Below are 13045 nucleotides of genomic sequence, written 5' to 3' on the forward strand. Positions count from 1 at the left end.
GCTTTTGCAAATGGCAGCGAAATAAATACAATCATATTATACACTATTTCAACCTATAACTATTCAATTAGCACTCATAGAATCAGCCAAATATAATTACGTTTTGAGGGTGTATATTTTAAATTCTTTTTTGTTAGAGTTTCCCGTAGAGTATAGGAGGCGACAATTATTCATTCATCTATGACTGGAACGCACCTTCCTTAAAAACGTACAAATGTCTAAACGAAGTCGTTCCCGTTCTCCGGATGGCAGGAATTCTTATTATAACAATAGAAAACGGAATTTCAGTGATCAACGAGGCTACAATGACCGAGAAGACTCTCGGCGTCGTTACGGTTCCTCTGATCGACGAAACCGAGACAGTTACAGACGAGATGATTATGTCTCTAGAGACAACAGAGGTGATCGCAATAGACAAAATGACAGAGACGTTTGGAGACACGACAGATATTCTGATTCTTCATCACGTAGCTCACAAGACAGATCTCGTCGTGGACAGGATTCGAGTCGTTTTGACCGAGATTACCGCTCAAACTATCATGCTTCCGATCGTTCGTCTCATGGACGTTATAGCAGTCATGAACACAGAAAAGAAACCCAACACGAACAACGTTCGTCGCCTCCTCGTGAAGCAATTGGCAGAAGCGCGCGTCGCTCAAGGTTCGATCAACCTTCTGCTGCTCCGGCAGCAGCCAGTAATGTCTCTTCTTCTTCAGAAGCAGGATTAACTGTGCCTACTGTTTCAGTTCAGGCCTCTAGCACTGTTCCAGCAAAGTCGAGTGTAGCTAAATCGTCAGCTCCAGATAACTCTAGTAGTGCAGTAGATGCAGAAAGCCTTGCCAACGCTGTCCGTGTGCCGAAAGACCTTGACTCAAAGAAGAAAGCGCGTCTAGAGCGTTTGAATGCATGGAAAAAATCCAAGGCAGAGGAATTGGCAAAGGCCGAAAGCAACTTACAACAAATGAAGGAGGCTCAAACGGCGGCTAACTCAGAAATTTCGTCTGTGGAAAATACAGAAAAAGCCAACAAACGCGTTGTCCCGTCGCTTATGCCTTCTTCCGGTATCTCTGGTTTCAACATTGTCAAACAAAATAATGCAGTCCGTATTGGAAGAATTCAAATGGACGATGAGGTTTTGACTAAGCGTCCTGGAATTGCAGAACTGATGGCGGAGGAGGATGATGATTCTGCAATGGACACCGATGGGGCTGCGGTACCCGGGAACAGCCATGACAATGAAGTTGATCCTCTCGACGCTTACATGGCGTCTTTAGAGGGCGTTACTGACGTAGTACGTCCTGGTCTTTTGAATGCTGAAGTGGTTGATGGCACCAATGATGAGGATGACTTGTATGAGCAGTCTACAACTTTGGCCGAAGAAGAAAACATCCTGGCACTAGCCGCTAAGCGGATGAAAAAGAAAGACTTTATTACAGTGGATCATTCTAAAATAAACTACGAAGATTTTCGGAAGAACTTTTATGTCGAGCCCGAAGAGTTGAAGAAGCTTTCTCTAGAGGAGGTCGATGAGTTACGATTGTCTTTGGGCGGCATAAAAATTCGCGGAATCGATTGCCCTAAACCAGTCACTTCGTGGAGTCAGTGCGGTTTATCAGTGCAAACACTCTCTGTAATTCGATCTCTTGGTTTCGAAGAGCCCTCTGCTATCCAGGCACAAGCTATTCCAGCCATCACCGCTGGTCGGGATGTTATTGGAGTTGCAAAAACTGGAAGTGGAAAAACAATTGCTTTCTTACTTCCCATGTTTCGGCACATCATGGACCAAAGGCCACTACGAAACGGTGAAGGCCCGGTGGCGGTCATCATGACTCCTACTCGTGAACTCGCTGTCCAGATTTTCCGCGAGTGTAAACCGTTCGCGAAAGCCTTAGATCTTCGTGCTACCTGTGCCTATGGCGGTGCTCCCATCAAGGATCAGATTGCAGAACTTAAACGGGGTGCTGAAATTGTTGTGTGTACTCCCGGTCGAATGATCGATGTGTTGAACGCTAACTCCGGAAGAGTTACCAACTTGCATCGCTGCACTTATGTTGTTTTGGATGAAGCTGACCGTATGTTTGATCTCGGATTTGAGCCTCAAGTAATGCGCATCTTAAACAATATTCGACCAGATCGGCAAGTCGTTCTTTTCTCCGCAACCTTTCCTCGAGCAATGGAAGCATTGGCACGAAAGGTTCTGAAAAAGCCCATTGAAATAACGGTGGGCGGTCGCTCTGTTGTCGCTGCAGAGGTTGAACAACTTGTAGAAGTTCGTTCAGAAGAATCCAAGTTTCCTCGGCTTCTTGAACTCTTGGGAGAACTGTACAATACACAGCCAGATGTGCGGACACTGGTTTTTGTTGACCGCCACGAGTCCGCTGATGCACTTCTGTCACAACTGATGAAGCGTGGTTACAGCTGTAATTCTATACACGGTGGTAAAGATCAGCACGATCGTGATTCCACCATTTCAGATTATAAGATGGGTATTTTCGATGTGCTGATTGCTACTAGCGTTGCCGCTCGAGGTCTAGACGTGAAATCTTTACAGCTTGTCGTTAACTATGATTGTCCTAATCACATGGAAGACTATGTGCACAGAGTAGGACGGACAGGACGGGCAGGTCATACTGGTGTCGCTGTGACTTTTGTCACACCTGACCAGTCTCGATATGCTGTGGGTATTGCCAAGGCCCTGAAAATGAGTAAGCAACCTGTCCCGCTAGAATTACAGAACCTTGCCAATGAGTTCCTTAAGAACGTTAAAAGTGGCAAGGAGAAGGCTGCTGGCAGCGGTTTTGGTGGTAAAGGTCTTTCTCGTTTGGATGAAACGAGAAATGCCGAAAGGAAAATGCAACGTCGGGCGTTTGGAGAGGATGTGGAGGAAGAAGAAGAGGAGAATGAGGAGGCTGTTAAGCCATTGGAACCTCTACCCGAAGGCCAATCTACAGGTGACCTTACGCTTGACAGGGTTCGTGCCGCTGTCGGCGGTATTGCAGCACGGGCACTCAGTGCTTCTCAACTCCAAAAGAACAAACTTGCACAACCCATTACAGTCATTAAAACTGACAATGACGAGTTTAAGGCCAAGATGGAGATCAATGACTACCCTCAACAGGCTAGATGGGCTGTTACGAACAGCGCGAACATTGTTCATGTAACGGAACTGACGGGAACGAGTATCACGACGAAAGGAAACTTCTACTTACCCGGTAAGAATCCCGAGGCAGGTGAAGAGAAACTATACCTTCTCATTGAAGGCCACAGTGAGCTCGATGTCAACCGCGCGGTTACTGAGCTACGCCGCCTGTTACTGGAAGGTATCGGCCACAGTTTGGAAGATGGCAATAGAAGCGCACCGACAGGCCGTTATTCCGTTGTATAAAATGGCTACTTTTTGGACAAATGAAACAAACACTCGTAAGGACAAGCTGTAAGAAGTACACCTCGCGACTCTTTTATTGCTTATATGTTTAAACGGTTAAGATATGAATGTCACGAACAAAATAAAACAAAATCATTAAATAATTGTATAGAGAAAAAAATACACTAGAGCGTTTTCTTTTCGTGTGTGTCGAATTACTCCAAAAAGAAACTGTTTTACAAGGGGAATTAGGTCCGAATTTAGCTATCGTTCTCCAATTTCTTCTTCGCTAACCTCTTTTCCAAATCAACAAAAGCATGGATTGATGGCGGTAGTTGTTCAAGTGGATCTTTTGCATTGAGCTGCTGGTCTTTCAATTCTGTAGGAACAGCCATTTTCCGTTCGATAAAAGCCTTTTTTGCCCGAATCCGTGCATCTTGGTATTCTCTCAGATCATCGGCATAAATGTCCCAAACACAAATAGGACAACCACTCTGACAACAATTCAGCGGTTCTTCAGGCTTCGGTGGTACATGAACGTCCAGGTAATCGTGAGCCACGTTACCCACGGAGTAGGTCCTCAAGGTCGCAGGTCCTTCTTCTACGGCTAAAAAATCCATCCCTGCTCGATGGAACACATTTGATTGCGGCTGTTGTAACATTACTGGCCGTTAGCTTTTTGAACAATCTCGCAAAAACGTTGAACTACCCTTAAAAAAGTCCATGTTTGTCTTTTTCTTTGACAAAGCCGCCCAGACACTGAACGCGCGGCAATTTCTTAGAACCATAATTCCTTTCCATCTCCGTTGAATTTGTAAAATACCCTGCGACATGAGAGCAGCGACTATCACAGAACGAAAATAAGATGAGGCACTATGCGGTAATATGCCGTGGCAAGTCGGTGAGAAGGGTAGCGCTGAAGAAATGGTAAATAGGATGCCACCTAAAATAACGTTTATGAGCATATCCCATTATGCTCTCTTCTTTTGTTTTAACCGAAAAAGGGTCTGTTCTTCAAAGGAAAGTTTAGAAAAATCAGATGGTTGTGATTTTTCGCCAGTGGTATTCATTGTTTTGTCCTTGTTTGAGCCATGTTCATTTTTTTGTCGTGCCCATTGTATATCCTTTACATATTTGGGTACCGTCTCGGCATGAACGGACGCGTATGCTGAACTGAGTCGCTCGAATACGACGTAAGCGGTGCTGAATTTTTTGTTGATGTCCAATTCCCGTACAATAAGAGCTTGGACAGGACCAAAAGGCTCCAATATTCGCAAAAGCTCTTCTTTTGACATAAACTCGTTATATTTCTGTTTCCAGCGAACTTTTACTGTGCGGTCAATATCGTCGAGAGTTTTAGGAGGTACATTATTCATTTCAAACTCTGTTCGATCCCGTTTTTCGCCGCTTCCCGTGGTTGCTCGAGCATGTTTCTGGAGATACTCGTGTCGTAATTGCTCGTTTTCTTCTCTCAGTCGACGAAGTTTCTCCAATCGTGCTAATTGAGCGCGTTCTTTCTCATCGATTTCCTGAAAAGCTTTTTGTTCACGAGCTTTCAAGTCATCAACCATGGATTTCCGTTTCAGATCAAAAGCTTCTTCTCTGCGTTTTTGAGCTTGACGTGCCAGCCGTTCTGTGTCATACTCTCTCCGTGTCGCAGGATCAATGAGTAAATTGTAGGCGACCTGTAACTTGTGGAATTTCTCAATGGCAGTCGGGTCATTAGGATTCTTGTCAGGATGATATTTTAGCGACGTTTTCCGCCAAGCTCTATGTATATCTTTTTCTTCTGCATCTTCTTGGATTCCAAGAATTTCGTACACGTCAAAATTGGCATCAATGACCGGCATTTATTGTTGGTTAAAGGATTGTAGGCACGCGTCGCCGTAACCTTATTTAGCAGTACGCGTCTGCTGGGTGGGGGAAAATGTGGGGGCGAAAAGGTGAAGCAGGAAGTATTCAATAAAACAATGAGAGATAATGATATTAGGAAGAGCGATACTTTTTGATGTGGTCAGAAACTTTCAGTGTCACGATGCAAACTGTTTTTTGCGCTGCTTCCTTGTAGTAGAGTTCGGGCGCGCTACAATTAAGGTTGAATGAAAAACGCGTCGCGTAACAAAGAACGTATAGACAAAGCATCGTATACAAAAGGCTTAACAAGCAAGTCCCCTCTTCTCGATATGAAATGCCATCATGTCCTCACAATGGAAAAAGGAAATTGCAAAAAGGCGAGCGAAACTTTTGGAACTACAGGAAAGACGCGAGCAGCGTCGTAAGGGACGCGTTTCAGAACTCTCCGTCCACTGTCCGAGACAAGATGAGAAGGTTTGCGACTACAGCCTGAATTATATAAAGGAACAAGTTAAAATGATTCGTATTAACGAGGTATGAACAGTTTGTAGACGTGGATTCCATTTTGTCGGAACTACTAGGACCAAACGAAAACCTGCTGCTGACAAGCAGTAAAACAGCCGAAGTAGGGACTGAGTCAATTGCTTTTAAGCAACGAGAACAGCAACACGGTCGACCGACGTTAGCACAAACCGAAATTTTGTCCTTGATCCAGCAACCAAATATTACACTTCCTAAACGGCAACAGTACAACAAGTCTGTGCAGGTTGACACAGTACAGCAAACAGATGAGGAAGAAACCGATCCAAACGACATCGCCAACAAAACACCACTATCAGAACAGGAAAGATTGCCCCAGCAAGAGCAAAAAGACCTACCTCCTGCCTATGAGCCTCCAACGACTAATAAGCAGTTACGTTTTGCAGAAGAGAGCGAACTTGAGGAAAAACAGCTGCATATCAACACATTCCTTCGAACTGCAAAAAAAAGAGCATGCAGAGCTTTGATGCAAAATGTCGCAAATATCTTTGCAGAGTTCAACATTGACGACGAAGGCGACGAAGGAATCGAGGTGGACCAGGGAATGGGCCTCACTTGCACCACAGAGTTCACGAACGAAAAGATTGTACAAAACAGAGCCGTGAACGGAGTTGCGTATTCTCTAAAACACGACGGCTCTATTCTGGCAGCGTACACAAGTGATACGAGTTTCTCAGCTATCAACGGGCTCGTGGCAGCATGGAATCCGCACTTACTGCAAGCACCCGAATATACATTACAGTGTGAAAGCGAAGTCATAACCATCGCTGCATCTCCCGCGCATGCACATATTGTGTGTGGAGGAGCCAACAATGGCCAGCTTTATATATGGGATATTCGCCAAGGACCGTTACCCGTCTTGTCTTCTTCGTTACTCTTTGGAGGACACTCCATGCCCGTCTGTGGTCTTCAATATAGCAGTTCGCAAGCAGGCAGCAGCATCATCAGCTGCAGCACAGATGGAACAGTTAAAAGCTGGGAATCAACCATGCTCACGCGTCCCGCAGGAGAAATCACACTTGTTCACACCGAACAAGCCTCCAACTATCAGGAACCCTATGCATCGACGAATGCAACACAGTCGACGCTATCACCCTCCAGTATGGCGCTCTGTAAATCAAATAAAGGCTATATCACCGTGGGCCTGGAAAATGGATGCATGTGCACAACTAGCTTGCTAGACGTTGTTACACAAACAGACACACAGAAACATTTAGACCCGACACCAGCACATAGCTGTTTCGTCACTGGTGTCGACATTTCTAGCCACTTTGATCCAGATGCACCTTCCATGGAATCAGACTACGTCCTAACAAGTGGACTTGATGCAGTCGTAAGGCTGTGGTCACTTCGTGAGGAAGCAGAAGATTCAGAAACGACAAGCGTTCCGTCTGAAGAATCAACACCGCTTAGCATAAGTTCAAAGCTTCTCCATGAATTTCCTCACGAAGACATAGTGTTTGATGTAAAGTGGAACCCTATAGACACGGATATTTGGGCGAGTGTGGATGGAAACGGTTGTATTCGAACATGGAGCATTGCTAACGAAACGAAGCCGATGCTTGCAAAGGCGACAACCCGTGAAGAGAGCGCATTAAATCGACTAGCATGGGAACCGCGTTACGGAAATCATATAGCTTGTGGAGGCCTTTCCGGAAAAGTGCATGTATACCAAAAGCTCTCCGGATAGCATTCTCGGAAGGAATAGCATCCTGTAAGGTTGTTCAGAGAACGAACCCCAGAATAACGGCATCGCGTACCTTCCTAACCTTCTCGTTCTAGGCGTACATAGCAAGGCCTATTTTTTTGGGTAAACATCATACTACCTCTAATCGTGAAAACATTCATAAGATGGCTTCTAAAAAGCAGTTCTGTGTTACAAAGGAGTATCCGCACATACGGCTTAATCCTTCTCAGCAATGCTTTGCAGTCTGGCACCAATTTCCTCCTCATCCAACATACGAAAAGGCTTGTCGCCTTCAACAATGCCAACTTGGAGTTCACTGGCTTTGAAATCTGTGCTGAGACTACTCATCAAGGCTTGAATACATGTCTCCACTGTCTCGTCAACATTTTTAGGCTCGCCAAAGCGCTTTAATTGCTTTTCCAACCAGTTCATTGTTTCCGTTTGCTTAGGACCAGCACTGGTAGCCTTGTAACCAATAAAGAATCCTGCGGGATCCAACTTGTACAAAAGAGGTCCCTTTTCCTCGTCCACAGATACAATAGTCATAGCAACTCCCAAGGGTCTCATGGCAGCTCTTTGCGTATGAACCTGATTGATGTTGGCCATTCTCTTGGCTAAAACATCACAAGGCATAGGATAACCGTACTTATATTCAAATTCAGCTGCTTCAGCACGGGCACGAATTACCTGGGCACGAGCATCTGCAATTGAACCGGTCATAACGCATCCAATCGAGTCGCTAATGCGAAAAACATGGTTTACTGTGCTGGCATCAACCAACTTATCGGGAATTTTCTTCTGTGTAACTACACATGCACAATTTTTGCCGGTCGCACTAGCAGACGTAATTCCAGCGTTATTGAAAGCTTTAAAAGCGTACTCTACTTGGTATAAACGACCTTCTGGCGAGAATACAGTGATCGTTCTGTCAAATCCTCTTGCTTGAGACATGTTTTCCGGGCGTTTGTTGTTGGTTCTTGGCAGGTGCGAGCTGCGTGTGCTCGCGCGTACTCCCATCTCTCTAGATTTGGTGGTCCGCGGTGACACCGGGACTGCCGCGGAACAAGAATTAAATGCAAAACACGACGCGTGAATTTAAACTTTCACGATTGGACGTAGAGAGTTACGATTTCTGCTGTTTTGCAAAAATACTCCGTTTTAAGCTCGCGCAAATCATTAGAAAAGAACGTCTATGAATTTCTGAAGCTTTCGTAGAAAAGAAAGCTTTTGACTCTGTAGGATTTCTTATGATATATTGTAATACGCTGTCGAGAAGAGTATCCGTGAACGCTTTCTTCACGAACCAAGGGCGTTGAGCCAGTATTCGGTTTTCCCAGCTTCCTTGTGTAAAACTATTTGACAAGTCATTCAATTATTGGTATCGACCGCGTTTTCCCTGTCAAACTCATCCAGTTGGATTTTTCTCCCGAGAAGTACTCATATACTCCTACTACCGTTATTAACAAAACGGAAACGCGGCTTTTAACTTAAAGAAACGCATTGAAATGCGTCAAACCTCTTTAACTTCCATTAGGAGGGAGAGAAAACGAAAGCTTCACAGTGTACTGAGTCCATTACGAAAGAGAAACCCTAAAATCAAATCCCATTCCATTCCTTTGCGAGCAAAGGGAAATTCGAATGATTCCTTTGACGGTATTTCTGATGATGACAAGAAGCCCTCACCAAATCTTATTCGTACCGTTCATCATGAAAGTGAACTATGGACAGACAAATTTGCTCCCCAACTGTCAGTCGATCTTGCTGTTCACAAGGCAAAGGTAACTGCCGTACGAAACTGGATGAAAGAAGATCACAGCTCAAGCCGACTTCTAGTTTTGTCCGGTCCTTCCGGTTGTGGAAAAAGTACGTGTGTCGAAGTACTTGCGCGGGAATTGAATGCTAGTCTAATTGAATGGTCAAATCCTTCTTTGGATGCAGGAGCTGTCGACGATGTTAATGGCCGCAACGACAAAGCTTCTGTTTGGAAAAAGTTCGGCCAGTTTATGGCAACTTGTGAAACATATCCCGAACTGCCTCTTTCAGCTCCCATCCGTGGAATTGCCTCCAGTCGTTTTCACATGTCTAAAAAGTTTGTCTATTTAGATGAGTTGCCAATGCTTTCAAACCGCAATGGTACTATAGACACTTTTCGCTCTTTGCTTTTAACAGCACTGCAATCGCGGGGGTGCAATTCTATCATCCTTAACATTACCGAGACACAGTATTTTATGGCTGAGGATGCAGATTGGCAAGACCAATATACAGCCTACCGTCTATTGGGAGACGACATATTAAAAGACCCAAGCGTCACACACATCACATTTAATCCAATTGCGTCTTCTTTCATGCGAAAAGCACTTATGCGCGTCATGCGGTTGCAAACACAAGTAAAACAGAGTGCTGCTCAAACTTCCCAAGTCATATCACAAATTATAGAGGGGAATGAGGGTGATCTTCGAAGTGCCATTAATAACTTACAATACGTTTTTACCTGTCGAGCTGCCGTGTCCTCTAAATCTTCTCGCGACTTTGGCCTCGGCCTCTTTCATGCTGTTGGAAAAGTCATTTGGAATAAGCGTGAGGGCGATGATGAGGCCACTGAGATTGATAACGAGCGTTGGACACCATTGACTGCGACCGAAGCTGTAGCAAAGCGCCCATCTATGGTTGATATTGCGGACGTGGTTCATACCAGTGGAGCCACAGGTTCCATCTTTCGACAAGCAATTTTTGATAACTACGCCAGTTCGTGTACAAACGTGAACTACGTCTCTGAAGTGTGTGATTGTTTAAGTTTGGCTGACTGTTTAGTGCCTGCGTATCCCGTAAACTTTGTCGCAGAAGAGCTAGCTGCCTGGTATGCCGTGCAAGCAACGCTTATTCATCTTCCGACTCCCGTTCCTCGCCGCTGGCGGCAACTGCAATTTCGGCCTCAGCTTCCTCAGGAGGAAAAGACTCGTTTTCGTGATTACTTTTCCATTTATTCCAACGAAAGACGCTTAGAGGATGCAGATACTGTATCAATGTACGAAGAACCTGATGACCCTATTGAAGATTTGGAGGAGTAACAATGAATAATTGAGGAACTGAAATTAAGGATGAATTACGAAACTTTTGACCTGTTTCCTACGGAGAAGATTTGTTACTTTTATTACTCCTACTCCACATCGTACATAACTAAATCATCACGTTTCTTTTTTCCAACCGAACAACACTCAGACTCGCACAGCATCACCATTAATACCACATTCAAATACCGGACATGCTTACAATGTAGGATGTTTATGATTTACCTTCATTCATCTCGCTAACTCTGCGTCTGCTACAACCATTTTCCGATATTTCTTACGAATTAATTGCGTGGACGCATTCTAGGGTTCGGGTTTCTATCCATGGCAGATGCTCCACCAAGAATTGCACGAAGCTTATACCTCACGTCTTTCGCATAACCTCGAAGCAAACGTTCTAGCGGTTTCACGTCCTACGCAAGATGTTAAGTCGGAGGATTTGTAATGCTCTTTCCAGAGTGCCTAGGTTTTTGTCGAGGCAATTTTCTGTACGTTGATACATGAACAACGTCTTTGAGAGTTAAAATCCCATGACGTGCCTAAAACTTACAGTAACTGTTTGTTAACAATTATACGAAAGTTGAGTGCTCGTCTCTATGCCGAAAAAGCCATGGCTACGGAGGTCCCCTCTATTCTCGAGGTACGTTGAAGAGACGAAAAGCTTTAAGATGGGTAGGAACGGTTTTGTGTTTTTATTTTGGACACTCCTCTACCTGTATACGAATTTACAATTACTTTTAATTTCTCGTGACAATTACAGCATCTTATTTTCGAATTTTCGTTTCCAATTTCCTTCTTTCGTTCCTTATATTGTTAACTCATTTTCAGGAACGTATTCGTGGTGCATATAGTGCTGCACAATTAGCAGAATCTGGTCATGTGCTGTCCGTCGGTGACGGTATTGCTCGTGTTTCCGGCTTATCGAATGTACAAGCAGAAGAACTTGTCGAATTCTCTTCCGGCATTAAAGGTATGGCCCTAAATTTGGAACTCGATACAGTGGGCTGTGTGTTGTTTGGTAATGACAAACTCGTACGGGAAGGTGATGTTGTAAAACGTACAGGATCTATTGTCGATGTTCCTGTGGGCCCGGAATTGTTGGGCCGTGTTGTTGACGTGTTGGGTCAGCCTATCGATGGAAAGGGTCCTTTGAATGCTAAGGAACGTCGCCGTGTACAAGTCAAGGCCCCAGGTATTCTTCCTCGTACGTCTGTTTGTGAACCCATGCAAACTGGTTTAAAAGCCATTGACTCAATGGTCCCCATCGGACGTGGTCAGCGTGAGTTAATTATTGGCGATCGTCAAACAGGAAAAACGGCCATTGCTTTGGATGCTATCTTAAACCAAAAGCGTTGGAACGATGGAAACGACGAATCCAAAAAACTTTACTGTGTGTACGTTGCTATTGGTCAAAAGCGTTCCACAGTCGCTCAATTTGTACAAAAATTGGAGGAGAATGATGCACTCAAGTATTCGGTAATTGTTGCAGCAACTGCATCAGAAAGTGCTCCACTTCAATATCTTGCACCTTTCTCTGGTTGCTCAATCGGTGAATGGTTCCGTGACAATGGAAAGCACAGCTTGATTTGCTATGATGACCTTTCAAAGCAAGCTGTTGCTTACCGTCAAATGTCATTATTGCTTCGACGCCCACCTGGTCGTGAGGCATATCCTGGTGATGTTTTCTATTTGCACTCTCGTTTATTGGAGCGTGCTGCTAAAATGAATCCTAAACACGGGGGTGGTTCATTGACTGCTTTGCCTGTTATTGAGACCCAAGGTGGTGATGTGTCAGCTTATATTCCTACCAACGTTATTTCTATTACTGATGGTCAAGTCTTTTTAGAGTCTGAGCTGTTCTTTAAAGGTATTCGTCCGGCCATTAATGTGGGTCTTTCCGTTTCTCGTGTCGGTTCCGCTGCACAAGTAAAAGCTATGAAGAAGGTCGCCGGTCCTATCAAGCTGTTCTTGGCCCAGTATCGTGAGGTTGCATCATTTGCTCAATTTGGATCAGATTTGGATCCTGGTACTCGTGCTACCCTCGACAGAGGTCTTCGTTTGACAGAACTCTTGAAGCAGCCCCAATACTCTCCTTTGGCTGTTGAAGAGCAGGTGCCCCTAATTTACTGCGGTGTCAATGGTTATCTGGATAGAATTCCCGTTGAGCGTGTCACGGAATTCGAACAAAAGTTTATCCCCTTTCTGCGTACTAGTGCACCGGCTGTATTGGATGCGATTCGAAACGAAGGAGTACTCAACGAAGCTACGGAGAACGAGTTGAAATCGGCCATAAAGGAGTTTTTGGACTCATTTTAATGATTTAGCATGAATATGATTAAGCAGCAATTGCAAACGTAGAAATTGCTCGTCCTCTTTAACGCAAATACGCAGCTAGGAGTTAAAAAAAACTAGGTTTAATGATTATAAGGTTTCTTCTGTTCTTCCTGAATACATAGATTATTAGAAATATGGTGCAGTCAATTTGTAGTTGACATGCGGATTTGCAACGTTCGTTGTTTACCGATGTTCATT

The 13045-nt window shown here is 44.5% G+C and overlaps 7 protein-coding genes across 7 annotated transcripts; 4 read left to right on the plus strand and 3 right to left on the minus strand.

Annotated features, from left to right (window-relative positions):
• The first annotated feature begins 101 nt into the window (after positions 1-101).
• Positions 102-5403, plus strand: SJAG_02558 (ATP-dependent RNA helicase Prp11). Its single transcript, XM_002173730.2, has one exon. The coding sequence runs from the start codon at positions 215-217 to the stop codon at positions 3383-3385; it is 3171 nt and encodes a 1056-aa protein (XP_002173766.1). The 5' UTR covers positions 102-214; the 3' UTR covers positions 3386-5403.
• Positions 3625-4026, minus strand: SJAG_02559 (eukaryotic protein; the record flags this gene model as incomplete). Its single annotated transcript, XM_002173731.1, has 1 exon — positions 3625-4026. The coding sequence occupies one exon, from the start codon at positions 4024-4026 to the stop codon at positions 3625-3627; it is 402 nt and encodes a 133-aa protein (XP_002173767.1).
• SJAG_02560 (DNAJ domain-containing protein Cwf23) lies at positions 4280-5798 on the minus strand. The gene has a single exon (XM_002173732.2). The coding sequence runs from the start codon at positions 5212-5214 to the stop codon at positions 4336-4338; it is 879 nt and encodes a 292-aa protein (XP_002173768.1). The 5' UTR covers positions 5215-5798; the 3' UTR covers positions 4280-4335.
• Positions 5360-8659, plus strand: SJAG_02561 (dynein intermediate chain Dic1). The gene is made up of 2 exons (XM_002173733.2): positions 5360-5692; positions 5763-8659. The coding sequence occupies exons 1-2, from the start codon at positions 5561-5563 to the stop codon at positions 7446-7448; spliced, it is 1818 nt and encodes a 605-aa protein (XP_002173769.1). The 5' UTR covers positions 5360-5560; the 3' UTR covers positions 7449-8659.
• SJAG_02562 (20S proteasome component alpha 1) lies at positions 5732-8471 on the minus strand. The gene has a single exon (XM_002173734.2). It carries the CDS (start codon positions 8460-8462, stop codon positions 7662-7664), a length of 801 nt encoding a protein of 266 aa, XP_002173770.2. The 5' UTR covers positions 8463-8471; the 3' UTR covers positions 5732-7661.
• Positions 8593-11007, plus strand: SJAG_02563 (RFC like checkpoint protein Rad17). Its single transcript, XM_002173735.2, has one exon. The coding sequence runs from the start codon at positions 8951-8953 to the stop codon at positions 10511-10513; it is 1563 nt and encodes a 520-aa protein (XP_002173771.1). The 5' UTR covers positions 8593-8950; the 3' UTR covers positions 10514-11007.
• Positions 10903-13012, plus strand: SJAG_02564 (F1-ATPase alpha subunit). The gene is made up of 3 exons (XM_002173736.2): positions 10903-11001; positions 11094-11153; positions 11342-13012. Exons 1-3 carry the CDS (start codon positions 10936-10938, stop codon positions 12827-12829), a joined length of 1614 nt encoding a protein of 537 aa, XP_002173772.2. The 5' UTR covers positions 10903-10935; the 3' UTR covers positions 12830-13012.
• Positions 13013-13045: the final 33 nt, after the last annotated feature.

This window comes from Schizosaccharomyces japonicus, assembly GCF_000149845.2.
Source record: "Schizosaccharomyces japonicus yFS275 unplaced genomic scaffold supercont5.1, whole genome shotgun sequence".
Classification (NCBI taxonomy): domain Eukaryota; kingdom Fungi; phylum Ascomycota; class Schizosaccharomycetes; order Schizosaccharomycetales; family Schizosaccharomycetaceae; genus Schizosaccharomyces; species Schizosaccharomyces japonicus.